The 12,208-nt window shown below is 43.2% G+C and overlaps 1 protein-coding gene across 2 annotated transcripts; it reads right to left on the reverse strand.

The window, feature by feature from the left end:
* Positions 1-211: 211 nt before the first annotated feature.
* On the reverse strand, positions 212-6,051 carry LOC143768630 (uncharacterized). Of its 2 annotated transcripts, none has more exons than XM_077257272.1 (4): positions 5,807-6,051; positions 3,255-3,308; positions 2,336-2,486; positions 212-1,089 (listed from the first exon to the last, which is right to left on the reverse strand). In XM_077257272.1, exons 2-4 carry the CDS (start codon positions 3,298-3,300, stop codon positions 918-920), a joined length of 369 nt encoding a protein of 122 aa, XP_077113387.1. In that variant the 5' UTR covers positions 3,301-3,308; positions 5,807-6,051; the 3' UTR covers positions 212-917. The 2 variants fall into 2 exon arrangements, with proteins under 2 accessions (XP_077113387.1, XP_077113388.1); XM_077257273.1 differs by lacking the exon at positions 5,807-6,051 and adding an exon at positions 4,344-5,050.
* Positions 6,052-12,208: the final 6,157 nt, after the last annotated feature.

Below are 12,208 nucleotides of genomic sequence, written 5' to 3' on the forward strand. Positions count from 1 at the left end.
ATTGGATGCAATACGCAAAGGCGCACAGGAGCTAGTGATCAATTCTCCAACACAGGAGAAATGAAGCCATAGTATTAAAATCAATAGCACGACTACGTCATCTATGGTCCTCCAGAGTGAGACTTTTCTAATTACTTTTTGCTAATTGACGCAAACCCCAAGTAAGGGACCTTTACTCTCCGTTAATCGTGAATGCAATACTCTATATATGGAAGATTTTCACGCTTTCTTTTATTAGCATGAACTTTGATGTACAAAAATGGTGAAACCGCCTCATCCTCAAAGGTCTCGGTATAGGTCTTATTGCATTTCATACTTTCTGGGAGCGTTAACTCTATACTTAAACCAAAACAAAAAGACTTCTATCCTTACACATGACTTTTATAAAAAAAGGATTAAACATTCTTGAAAATAGAAAATACTTTAACGGCAAATTGACGGTCCTATTCAATTAAAAACAACATGTAACACGAGAACAGGAGGTTAATAATAGCATGTAAACCACTGAAGAAGCTTTGCGAAACGTGTGGGAAGACCGTGACGTCAACACCGCTACTGTTTCTATACAACATTTGTTTGGATACTTTTAACTTCCTGTCATTGCGATTCATGTTGTTTATAACTCAATTTGCTGCTAATAAAGTATTTTCTACTTTCACAAGTATTTAAGCCTTTTCTTCTTTGCATTCTTATTAAGTCATGATTGTAGTTTTTTTTTTAGGTTTATCACTATTTAGTGAGGCCAGTTCACGTGAATGATCATTTCTACACTGTAGATTTTTCCTTCTTTTATACAGGTTATATCTATTGTACATTTAGCCCATGATTTATTACTTTGCCAGCTTCCATTTGGATCTTGTAGCAAATATTCGGGGCTGTAGACTTGTATCGACTTCTTGGCCCATTATAACATCAGTCTATTGTTCTTTCCTCTGAAAACGTTCTCGGATTCCATCTACAATAGGCTTGGTCTTATTCTCAACCCACTCCAAAGTTTTTTGGGTTGGTCCACTTAGGTGATCTTGATAGTACGCTTGTAGGTATCCGCCAGTCAAGTTGATCGCTCCCTGTACCCCGTTTACAGCTTTCCTAAAAATGATAAAAATCTAATAATTAGTGTCATCCGGGGAAATAAAAACAAAACAAGAAAAGTCAATGCGTCAAAATTTAAAAGAGGGTTGGGAATCATTGGAGAATGCACTACAATATACTAATTTTTCACGTGTGATGACACCTAATGGCCAAAACATGTGAAGAACATTATAAATAAAAGTAATTCTCTATTTTGGGTCATTACTTGTAAATTGAGAGCTTTTACAGATGGCATGGAGTCTAATGCTATTGTGTCATCACACCAAGGTTATTGGTGACGGAAGTCCAACAGCTTGCATCTGATGAGGCATCTATCGTTTCCATTTTTTGAGATTTTTTTTTTATATTTTCTGCCATAATATTCGCAGTAAGTCTGACTTACCTGACTCCTTACAGTGCCTCTGCCAAAGCTCCCCATTCCTCCACATGGGTCTTTGCTTTTTCCAGGACTGAGGACAGTGAATGGCCTCATGCGGTCCCGTGAGGGGCAACACAAGTCATTAAAATTGGCTTCAGCTCTAGAAGAACCCAAGAACCCGCTAAGGACACAGGATCTGCAGCACTGGAGATGGTGTAAGGAGTCAGATGTCGGTCTAGGACAGGTTAAGATATTATGTTTTTTGTATTTTACCCCATTCCGTACACTAAAAAAATCCAGTAAAATGTCAGCTGGTTGGCTGATGTTTTGTTGGACTGCTACTCACTGAGATCCCAAAGTTGGGAGAATTTGTTAGAAATTCGATTTGTTACAGATCAGTTTGCTCATCTCTAGCTAAAATATAGAATTTAAATAAACGATCCAAAAATTTCCGATTTGAATCAATAGAAAATCCACAACGATAAAGCAGAAGTTTCTGGTTTTCCGGATTTGGCAAAGCTTCATCCCACCATACCCTGATGACTGTTACAAAGACAAAGACGGACACTGATCTAATGAAAAGAATATTGTGGGAAAATAGTTTGCGTTAGATTTACAAAAGTCTTTTTTAGCCCCATCTTAACAACATAATTATTTCAAATATCGTTACGACTGGAAGGATTTTCTATGGAAAAAGCATTAAAACCAGAAAAATATCTTTAAATGCATAAAATATCTGGTGACGATTAAATTGTTTTGATCTTATATTCTTTAAAATGTCTCTTTGACTAGTAGAGCTTGCTTGCCAAGTTGGTTCTTTCGGAGCCTGAATAAAATGACAATGTTGGGGGTGGTGTTTAAAAAATCGTATATTAGACTACTTACCCAAATATGTTCCAGGCTGTAGAGCTTTTGACCTTTTCCACTAATTCACCGGTATATGGCTTTATGTATTGATTGATTGTACTTTCCAGAATGGTGGATGCGCTCCAGTCATCGGATTGCATTTCTGTTGGAGTTCCGGAAACTCGGGAGACTGAAAAAGAGAAAATAAGAGGGAATAAGTAGAGGATTCCCAGTAATAACCAGTCACAAGGGGTTATCTTAATGGAAACTATGGGCTATCAGTCATCTCCAAGATTACAGGATTGGGCATGTAAAATCCAATAGGTCCCATCCTTGTTTGCAAAAGGCTCTGATTCTAATATGTCCATTGAAAAAGATTATATAAAGACATATACACATACTGTAGGCAAATTGTAAATGAATCATTATTCCTACTGATGTTCACAGTTTACACATGAAGATTTTACTCCAACTTCTTGGTGTTTATAGGTGTTAGGCTCCATTGATGTCTGATTTAGACAGCGATCTTAACTACAACTTAGAAGTTTCAGGGATGGTAGCCGGTGAGAACAAAATAAGTAAACAGGGTTGTGATTTCCAAAAATCTCCAAGGCTTTCCCAGAATGTTCATATATTATATACCCTTCATGAATAAATAAATTTAGATGGTTCTTTTATAAAAGAAAATAGCAGAATTAATTCAATTTTGTGGGCTGTGAAGACATTATCCCCTTCCTTTCAGTAACAGTTGGCATTTCAGATACTTTCATATGGAAATATGTGTGTATAACATAGAAAATCCCCTTAAAACATAATTTTATTAGATATTTACTTGTTTGTATCTAATAAAACTATGTTTAATGGGATTTTCTATTTTATTCAATCAATTGATCCGTAGTAGGAATTTTTTTTGTAAAATATCATATAGAAATATCTTAAATATTACCATTGCACTCACCCAAAAAGTACACGAGTGCCACACTCCACACCTGGACTGTCTTCATTGTTTCACCTAGTAGACAAAAGTAGAAATTCGGTCAAGAGAAGAAAAGGCCAAGAAAAGTTTTTGTTTTTACCAAAACTAGGAAAGAAAAAGGTTGATATCAAAGATATTCCACATTTGTAATAAGATCAGGAAAGTCCAAAAATGTAGACTATGACATATTTCTAGTAAAGATGATTATTAGTTTTGTCCTGTACACCAAGCAATTGGTTGAAGATTTAGACACTTTGCTAATCCTCTGAAAAAAGTCTCTTAAAGTTAATCCAAAACAATTCAAGACAATACAGAGATGGTCAAGAATGGTTAGCTGTCATTCTCCCGGTATGGGGAACTTCAGACAGATGCCAAATTGACTTCTCCCCTCGCTATGACCCATGGTAGTCACTTATCTTGTTCTTCTAGCTCATAGTTTTACATAGGTGTTACAACACCTGAATTTAGCATAGGGTCAAGGTCAACATGGAATCAAGAAGTTCTCATAACGACATTTTTAGAAATGTTGAAGAAGATGGTGCACAAAGACTGAGCACATACAACTTCATTCCCGGCTTTGAGGTTTTAATTAAGCGATGCTTTAGTCTTTCTCTCCCTCTTGTGGACAAACGCAAATTTTACATTCACGGTTTCATTGGAAAATGTCAAAAGTTGTAAAAAAAAGACTCAATAAAAAAAATACAGACCAGAGAGGATGAAAACGTGCACACTTGGTGGTACGTTAATCCAAGAATCGATACCCTAAGGACTCATTCAGAAGTCAGTTTTTCTCGTACGTGTTTGGTCAGTATTTTTCATTGGCCGCACACAATTTTAAAACTTCTCCTACCAATTACGGTGTTGAAAACCGACAGTGCGCGAATTGCAAAAAGATGGCATCTGTGTTCTGCTTTCCATGATTTTGATGGAGCCATTGACTTGAATGCACAATTTTGTGACTCCGATCAAAAATGGACGTCTTCGAGATTTTTCCGCGGACACCAGGTATGCAATAGAAACTTAGCCTTGAAAACAATCAAACATAATGGAAAAAATGGATATAGTACATACGTGAATCACAGATGTTTGAATGCTAGTTTCCCAGAGGAGCATTGCATGGCTTATAAGTCTCCTTACTCTGGCATGCCAGGCATGTCACTCTCCATGAGTAGAAACGTTACCCCTTGAATGAAAGGAGAAACTTGGGAAACTTCCATCATTTTTGTTTATTTTTGCATTTACAAAAAAACTGATGACACAGAGATGAAAAAAAAACTGACACGTCGGCAAAAAGTGGCTGAAAAATGAATCCAGCTCACTGATAAAAAAGTGAAAAATTTAGAAAAGTGAAAAATTATTGAGGCTTTGAGCAAATTTCAGACAAGTGTATGAAAAATAACTAATTTTTCATCCAGAACAGACATTTTTTGTCCTCCATGTGGTGTTCTATCCATCCACTCTTCTTGTCATCCGTTCTCTCCATTCACACAAAACCCCAAAAAGCACTATTAATTTTTCTATGTAATCTTTAGATTCAAAGTGACATGTTTATGGATGGTATCAGTTTTGGATCCATATTTTGAAAACCACCTCTTGAATTTGATTGCTGAGTTTCATCAGAAAAACGGAAGGCAAGAATGCATGCTACACAAACCGTAGAATTAGCTCATTGATTGATATTGGTTTGACTACTGTGCGTAAAGCAAAAACACTTGTGTGAACAAAGCCTTTTGGATATTAAAGGTCATAGGTTTAGGTCCACGTAAGTACAGAACGATCTAGGTGATAAAAGAAATACATGGAACATACGTCAATAGGGAAGAGTCACCTAATCATGGAGGTATTTCCCCAATGGACAATAACTTGTCTATAGGAATTATAATCAGTCACATATGTTATCGAGTAATAAATCCAATAGTTATAAAACACATTTGAAAACAGTTAATATGTATGAAATGTATTTGAACGTTTCTACACCCTCCATACAATTTTTTGAGGGAAAGGAATGACATGGAATTAGGCATCTAAACATCTAAATCCGTAATGTCTCGGGGCTTCCTCTAATGATAAGATCCTATATTCCATCTCCAATCACAGATCTTAATTTTTTTTTTTTAAGTAACTAAACCTTTAAGAATTTTTAATTTGTTATAGCCCTATGGTGGTCCGAGCCCTGAGATCTTCACCAATCATCCATACCCCCATAATGTGCTTGAGCCGGTAGGCAGCTGAGCATGCGCTCATGAATTAGCTGAATCCTTCTGTCATTTTAAAAATCAATAGGGGTTTCAAGATCTGGCCCCCCACTGATCAACAGGGGGTTATAACATACGAACAAATTCATAAAAGTTTAGATATTCTTTAAAGCCCAAGAACATCTACGTTGTGGGTCCAATGGCAAAAAATTGGGTGCCCAAGCAAGATTTCAGCTAAATTGACATTGATCTTTTTTGGCCAAAAGACATGGAAATATTTAAAATAAATACATTCATCAGATCTGGTCATCTTATGGATTAAACTAATGTTTCACTCACCTGTCTCTTCTAGCCAGACACTGTCTCTCGTTGGTATCTAATGACTTTTAATGACTCTTGTAGTCTTTGACCCGTAGGACCATCAGCAGATTTACGTCAATGTCCAGTCACTGACCTCAACAAACAGATGAGGGGGGGAGCCAGTTCGGTCTTTCAGCAGTCTTATTATATATACTTTAGAAGAGATATTGGCTGTCGAGACAGGACAAAGTGTCTTGCCACATAGTAGCGTCGGTCAATAATCCGACATGACCCTGTGCGGTGGGGTGATCTAAAGCAAAGACTATACTGGAGTCAGTCTGATTGGGATTATGCCAAACTTATTTTTTTTTTAGATTTTAGTGGTTAAAAAAATTCCAAACTTCCAAAATTGCGACAAACGATTTTTAGTTTTTATCAAGACTCATCACTTTTTTTTAATTTTTCACAATGGACCTGTGTCAGTGTTCATTTTTGCGCACAGAGCAGTAGTCTTTATCACCATTTTTGGTTGTACATGGCATTTTAATTTTTATTGCATTTTTGTGGAAATTGTGGCAATCAAATATTAGAATTATGATGTTTAATTTCTTTATTTCTTTTCCACATTTACAAAACTGTTCAAGTAATTTTACATTTGGATTGATTGGACTTTGACAGAGACAAAGATACCAAATATGATTCTGTTTTTAGTTTTATTTTTTTAATATTTTTGAACGAAAAAAAGGAAATTTTTAAACTTTCGCAAATTTTTTTACAACATTATATATTTTTAATCCCCTTAAACTCCTGGATTATATTACAATCCTACAGTATTATGGTATGTAGGGTAACTGACATTCTCCTATGAAGCCCAGCCAGCCTGTGACTGAGCTTCAAAGGACGACTAAGATAGGAGCCATGGGACTTTCTGCAGGCCCCATGCTTACACTGCAGCCCATCAGCTCCTGACGATCATGTAGTATAGGGCGTGGTGGGAATCAGTGCTTGAGTGCACCAGCAAGAAAGCCATGTAAATGCCATACTTAAATGGTTAAACAGAAGCAATTGGAGCTAGATCCAGTCATTGGTGTTAGAGGCAGATGTTGGCTGTGTAACACAAGGAGCGTCCGCGGGCTCAACTCCTAAGTCCGTTCTTTTCTCCCCTCACATGGCCTTTGACAAAAAAGTACATCACTGGTTGTTAAAGGGAATAAACAAACACCAGAGTGTCTCACATCTGTAAAGCAAGAAAAGCCAAACCCACCTATTTCATTGGGACTGACCAGTGATTTAATGTGTACAGGATGGCTTTTAACCATCCACCCAACAGTAATGTTAAATCTCAGTAAGATATGACAAAAGTAGGGGTGTGTTCATCATGATTGTGTGTAAGGGGTCAGGAGAAAGGTGAAGGTGTATGGGTATCTTCATCCTAGAAATCAATGTGAACAGCAAAAAGGATAAATTTATTTATAGTATTTGTTGATCTGCAGTCTTTCTCAAAGGTTCCTGAAGCTGTTCTGCAAAAGTCTTGCTAAAGCTGTACAGGCCTAGATTAGAAACTTTTTTTTGAGTGTGTGTATACTTTCTGCAAAGTCTACAGTGTATGCTATTTCATCCTGCCTTCTACTTGTAAGAGTTCAGTGGGGAAACCTATCGCAAGCAGGAGGCTAAAAAGACAAGCAGAAGCTGCATCTCATTGGGATGTGTTGAGACTGCAGTTTTGGGGGTTGGCGATGCATGACTATGCAGATGCTACAATTATACACTGCTCAAAAAAATAAGGGAACACTAAAATCCCACATCCTAGAAATCATTCAATGAAATATTCCAGTTGTAAATCTTTATTCGTTACATAGTGGAATGTGTTGAGAACAATAAAACCTAAAAATGATCAACATAAATCACAACTAATATCCCACGGAGGTCTGGAGTTGGAATGATGCTCAAAATCAAAGTGGAAAATGAAGTTACAGGCTGATCCAACTTCAGTGGAAATGCCTTAAGACAAGGAAATAATGCTCAGTAGTGTGTGTGGCCGCCACGTCCCTGTATGACCTCCCTACAATGCCTGGGTATGCTCCTGATCAGGTAGCGGATGTTCTCCTGAGGGATCTCCTCCCAGACCTGGACTAAAGCATCCGCCAACTCCTGGACAGTCTGTGGTGCAACATGATGTTGGTGGAAGTTTCGAGACATGATGTCCTAGATGTATTCAATCTGATTCAGGTCTGGGAACGGGCGGGCCAGTCCATAGCTTCAATGTCTTCATCTTGCAGGAACTGCTGACGCACTCCAGCCACATGAGGTCTGGCATTGTCCTGCATTAGGAAAAACTCAGGGCCAACTGCACCGTCATATGGTCTCACAAGGGGTCTGAACATGTCATCTCGGTACCTAATGGCAGTCAGGCTACCTCTGGCGAGCACATGGAGTGCTGTGCAGCCCTCCAAAGAAATGCCACCCCACACCATTACTGACCCACTGCCAAAGTGATCATGCTGAAAGATGTTGCAGGCAGCAGATCACTCTCCATGGCATCTCCAGACTCTGTCATGTCTGTCACATGTGCTCAGTGTGAACCTGCTTTCATCTGTGAGGAGCACAGGGCGCCAGTGGCGAATTTGCCAATCCTGGTGTCCTGTGGCAAATGCCAAGCGTCCTGCACGGTGTTGGGCTGTGAGCACAACCCCCATCTGTGGACGTCAGGCATTCAGACCATCCTCATGGAGTCGGTTTCTAACCGTTTCTGCAGACACATGCACATTTGTGGCCTGCTGGAGGCCATTTTGCAGGGCTCTGGCAGTGCTCCTGCAAGGAGTTAAAAGCACAAGAAGAGTCTGGGGGCGGTTACCTTCTCGGCTCTGTGCCCGGAACCATTGAGCTGTGCTGCAGGTTCCCTAGGGAGAGACTGATAGACTGGGACAGAAAGGAAGCAGCCAGAGGGTGGGAAAGGGACGCGCGCTGGAGACAGAGCAGCGTGCAGAGCAGCGTGCAGAGCAGGGTGCAGCTGCGCTCCAGAAGAGAGAGAGAGAGAGCTCCCAGTCTGAGGACAAATAGAGAGAGACTGCCCAGAAAGACTGTATCTCGTGAGTACATAAAGCGGACTCTGCTGTGACTGGAGAGGGGCGCTTTGAGACCCGTTTTAGAGACTACGACACCCTGGTCCCCGCGGTATCAGTACAGAGACTTAACAGTACAGAGCCCCTGACTCCTGGTACAGAGACTCAACAGTGCAGAGCCCCTGTTTTCCTGGTATAGAGACAACAGTGCGGAGCCCCGATTTCCTGGTTGTGCTGTAAAAGTTAAAGACTCAGAGCCTGTGCATACCACATTAACTCCCGAAACCCCATGCAGCAGGCTCTCAGAGACTACTCTGCCCACGGACAACAGAGGGACGACAAGTGCCGCTGTTTCTCGGCGCCTACGTTGGAGAAGACGACCCTCCAATTAAGTCATCTTCAGACTGATAAGTGTTCTTTTCTCAAGGAATCCTGCTTAATTCTGTTATATTGTTTAACTCCCGTATTTTTGCATTGCTTTATTGTTAGTTATTTTGCATTGCTTCCTCCCTGCGAGGAGAACCTTATTCCTGTTATTAAACCCCTCAACTGTTGGTCTGTCTGTTCCGTGGTGACATACTCAGTACCTGCATCCTATTACATTTGGCGTAGTCGGCAGGATGTCACACGGTAGCGCGGACAGGGCAGACCAAGCAGCTGGGGAAGTTCCCAGGTCTAGCATTTCTCTGGGAGCCATGTTGAATAATTTGCCAAGGTTCACTGAGAACAATGTAATGTTGTGGAGTTGGACAGAGCGTATAAGGGGAATGATGCATATGCACCCCATGGCACCAGCCCTGGAGGCAGAAATTGCATTGATGGCCCTGGAGGGGGAGGCGCGGGATTCTGTCATGCATAGGTCCCCCCGGGAGAGAGATACCCTGGACAAAGTGCTGCGCATACTTGAGGAAACGCATGGGGACCCCACTGACGTAGGGGAACTTCGCATGCGACTGTTTCACTGGGTACAATGGGAGGGGGAGACCGTGACCCAATTCATGAACGCCCTACAAGAGCTTCACACTGCTATCAGACGAAAGGACGGTGTAGGAGTAGGGTCAGTTGATGTGGTGCTCAGAGATCAGCTAGTGACAGGACTTCGTGACGCAATGATGAAACAGGCACTGCGAGAGCGCGTGCGAGTAAAGCCAGACATGACTTTCTCTGAGGTTGGCAGTGAGGCGCGTGTGCGAGAACAAGAACAGGGAGTGACGGGGCTGGTAGGAAGGGTGCAGAGCGGGGAGGTAACCACCACAGCAGGCAATATTCCCCAGTGGGTGGAGGACCTGAGAATGGAGATTAGACAGGTCCGTGAAGAAATGGCGGCCACCAGAAGAACTCTGGCAGAGGGGCCCAGGCCCCCTGGTGCGAGACAGAGAAGCTGCCCCCCGAAGGGGGGGTGAAACTACCAGGAAGAGAAGCCCTCTGACATGCTACACTTGTGGAAAGTCCGGCCACATTGCTCGATGGTGTCCCCGGCAGAGCCGACCATCCCCACATCCTCCTTTAAACTAGGTGGCTCTGGGCTTGAGGGGCACCGCTCAGAGCGTGAAGAACAGAGGAGGAGGAGTAAAAGTCCCCACAGCCTTGTTTCCATGTGCCCTCTGGTCTGGGCAGAAATCAATGGAAGAGCAGTGCGATGCTTGATGGACACCAGCTCACAAGTGACCACCATGCCTGAGAGATATTTCCGCCATCACTTCACAGAGGCGCTACGGCCCGAATGGGGCCCTGTGATCAAACTTATGGCGGCCAATCACTTGCCCATCCCGGTCGCAGGGGTGGTATGGATGAACATAGAAGTCTGCGGAAAAGACCTCGGGAGGAGAGGAGTGGTACTGGTGGATGGAGAGGTAGCTAAAGACCATACCGTGACCCTGGGCATGAATGTGTTAAAAGACCTCGGAAGCCTCGTTTTCAACGAGTCCCCGGAACAGTTCCTACAACAATGGAGTGACCAAAGCCCCCAGAGAAGGGTCTTCCAACAACTGATACGGACCGCCCAGGTCCGGGAAGCATACCACGAAGGAAAGGAACTCGGCAAAGTCGTCGCCCCCGCCTCCGTCAATCGAGTGTTGCCCCCTGGGCAGACAGTGCTTCCCCTGCCTGTACGAGCTGGCATCCTGCTGGAGGGGGTCGAAGTCCAAATTGAGCCCAGCAGAGCCGACCAGCTGCCGTCAGGAATATTGGTCGCACGGTCCCTGGCTACCGTGCGGGATGGAACTGTCCTTGTGTGCTGTATCAATTTGGGGGAGACAGATACAACTTTGCCCCCTAGAAGTGAAGTCGCTCAAGTCCTGGGCCTTCCAGACGAGTTGGTCCCCACTGAGGCAGTACAGCTGACAGCAAGGCCAGAAGACCCGTGGCTGGTGACCGTCAAGGCGGAGGCAGCTCTGGACCCCAGATTAATGCAAGAAGGGCGCCAGATACTGGAATGCATGAGGGCGGAGCTCTCGGAACTTACTCCGCAGCAGGTACCTCAGGTAGAAGCTGTATTGGGGAAATTTCAGGATGCGTTCGCCAAAGATGAAGATGACTTTGGACGTACCACGGCCATCACCCACGAGATACCCACCGGGGATGCGGCACCAATCCGGGAACGGTACCGCCAAATACCCCCACAGATGTACCAGGAGGTGAAGGGAATGCTGTCACACATGCTGAAGAAGGGAGTTATACGTGAGAGTCAGAGCCCGTGGGCTGCCCCTATCGTCTTGGTGAGAAAGAAAGACGGGTCCCTGCGGTTCTGTGTGGACTATCGGCAGCTCAAGGCTTGCACAGTGCGGGACTCGTACCCACTGCCCAGGATAGAGGAGTCCCTGACGGCACTAGGGAATGCCAGATATTTCTCCACGTTAGACTTGGCCAGCGGCTACTGGCAGGTGCCCATGTCTGAGCAAGACCGCGCCAAGACGGCTTTCATCCTTCCGATGGGACTGTATGAGTTCAACCGGATGCCCTTCGGCCTAGCAAACGCCCCAGGAACATTTCAGCGACTCATGGAGAGATGTCTGGGAGACCTGAACTTTGAAGCCACTTTGATCTACTTGGATGATATCATCGTCTTTGCCCCCACCTTTGAGGAGCATCTGCAGAGACTAGAGCAAGTTCTGAGTCGGCTACAGAAGTATGGCTTGAAAGTGAAACCCCAGAAATGCCACCTCTTCCGTACCGATATTGAATACTTGGGACATGTTGTCTCCGCTGAGGGGGTGAGGCCTTCCCAGGAGAAGATCGCTGCGGTACAAGAGTGGCCAACTCCAAAAACGGTGAAAGATGTGCGTGCGTTCCTGGGACTCACGGGATACTTCAGACGCTTTGTAAAAGTCTTTACCCGCCTTGCTAATCCACTCCAGGAGTTGTTGAGGGGAGTGCCCTC

Source organism: Ranitomeya variabilis, chromosome 4 (assembly GCF_051348905.1).
Source record: "Ranitomeya variabilis isolate aRanVar5 chromosome 4, aRanVar5.hap1, whole genome shotgun sequence".
NCBI classification, from domain to species: domain Eukaryota; kingdom Metazoa; phylum Chordata; class Amphibia; order Anura; family Dendrobatidae; genus Ranitomeya; species Ranitomeya variabilis.

What these genes read in the sequence shown, in the direction of transcription:
- LOC143768630 (XM_077257272.1), bottom strand. Translation starts at nt 3,300, where the DNA reads ATGAAGACAGTCCAGGTGTGGAGTGTGGCACTCGTGTACTTTTTGG. An exon ending in GGCACTCGTGTACTTTTTGG is followed by an intron (nt 2,487 to 3,254) that starts GTGAGTGCAATG and finishes TCTCTTTTTCAG; the next exon opens with TCTCCCGAGTTTCCGGAACT. An exon ending in ACAGCCTGGAACATATTTGG is followed by an intron (nt 1,090 to 2,335) that starts GTAAGTAGTCTA and finishes TATCATTTTTAG; the next exon opens with GAAAGCTGTAAACGGGGTAC.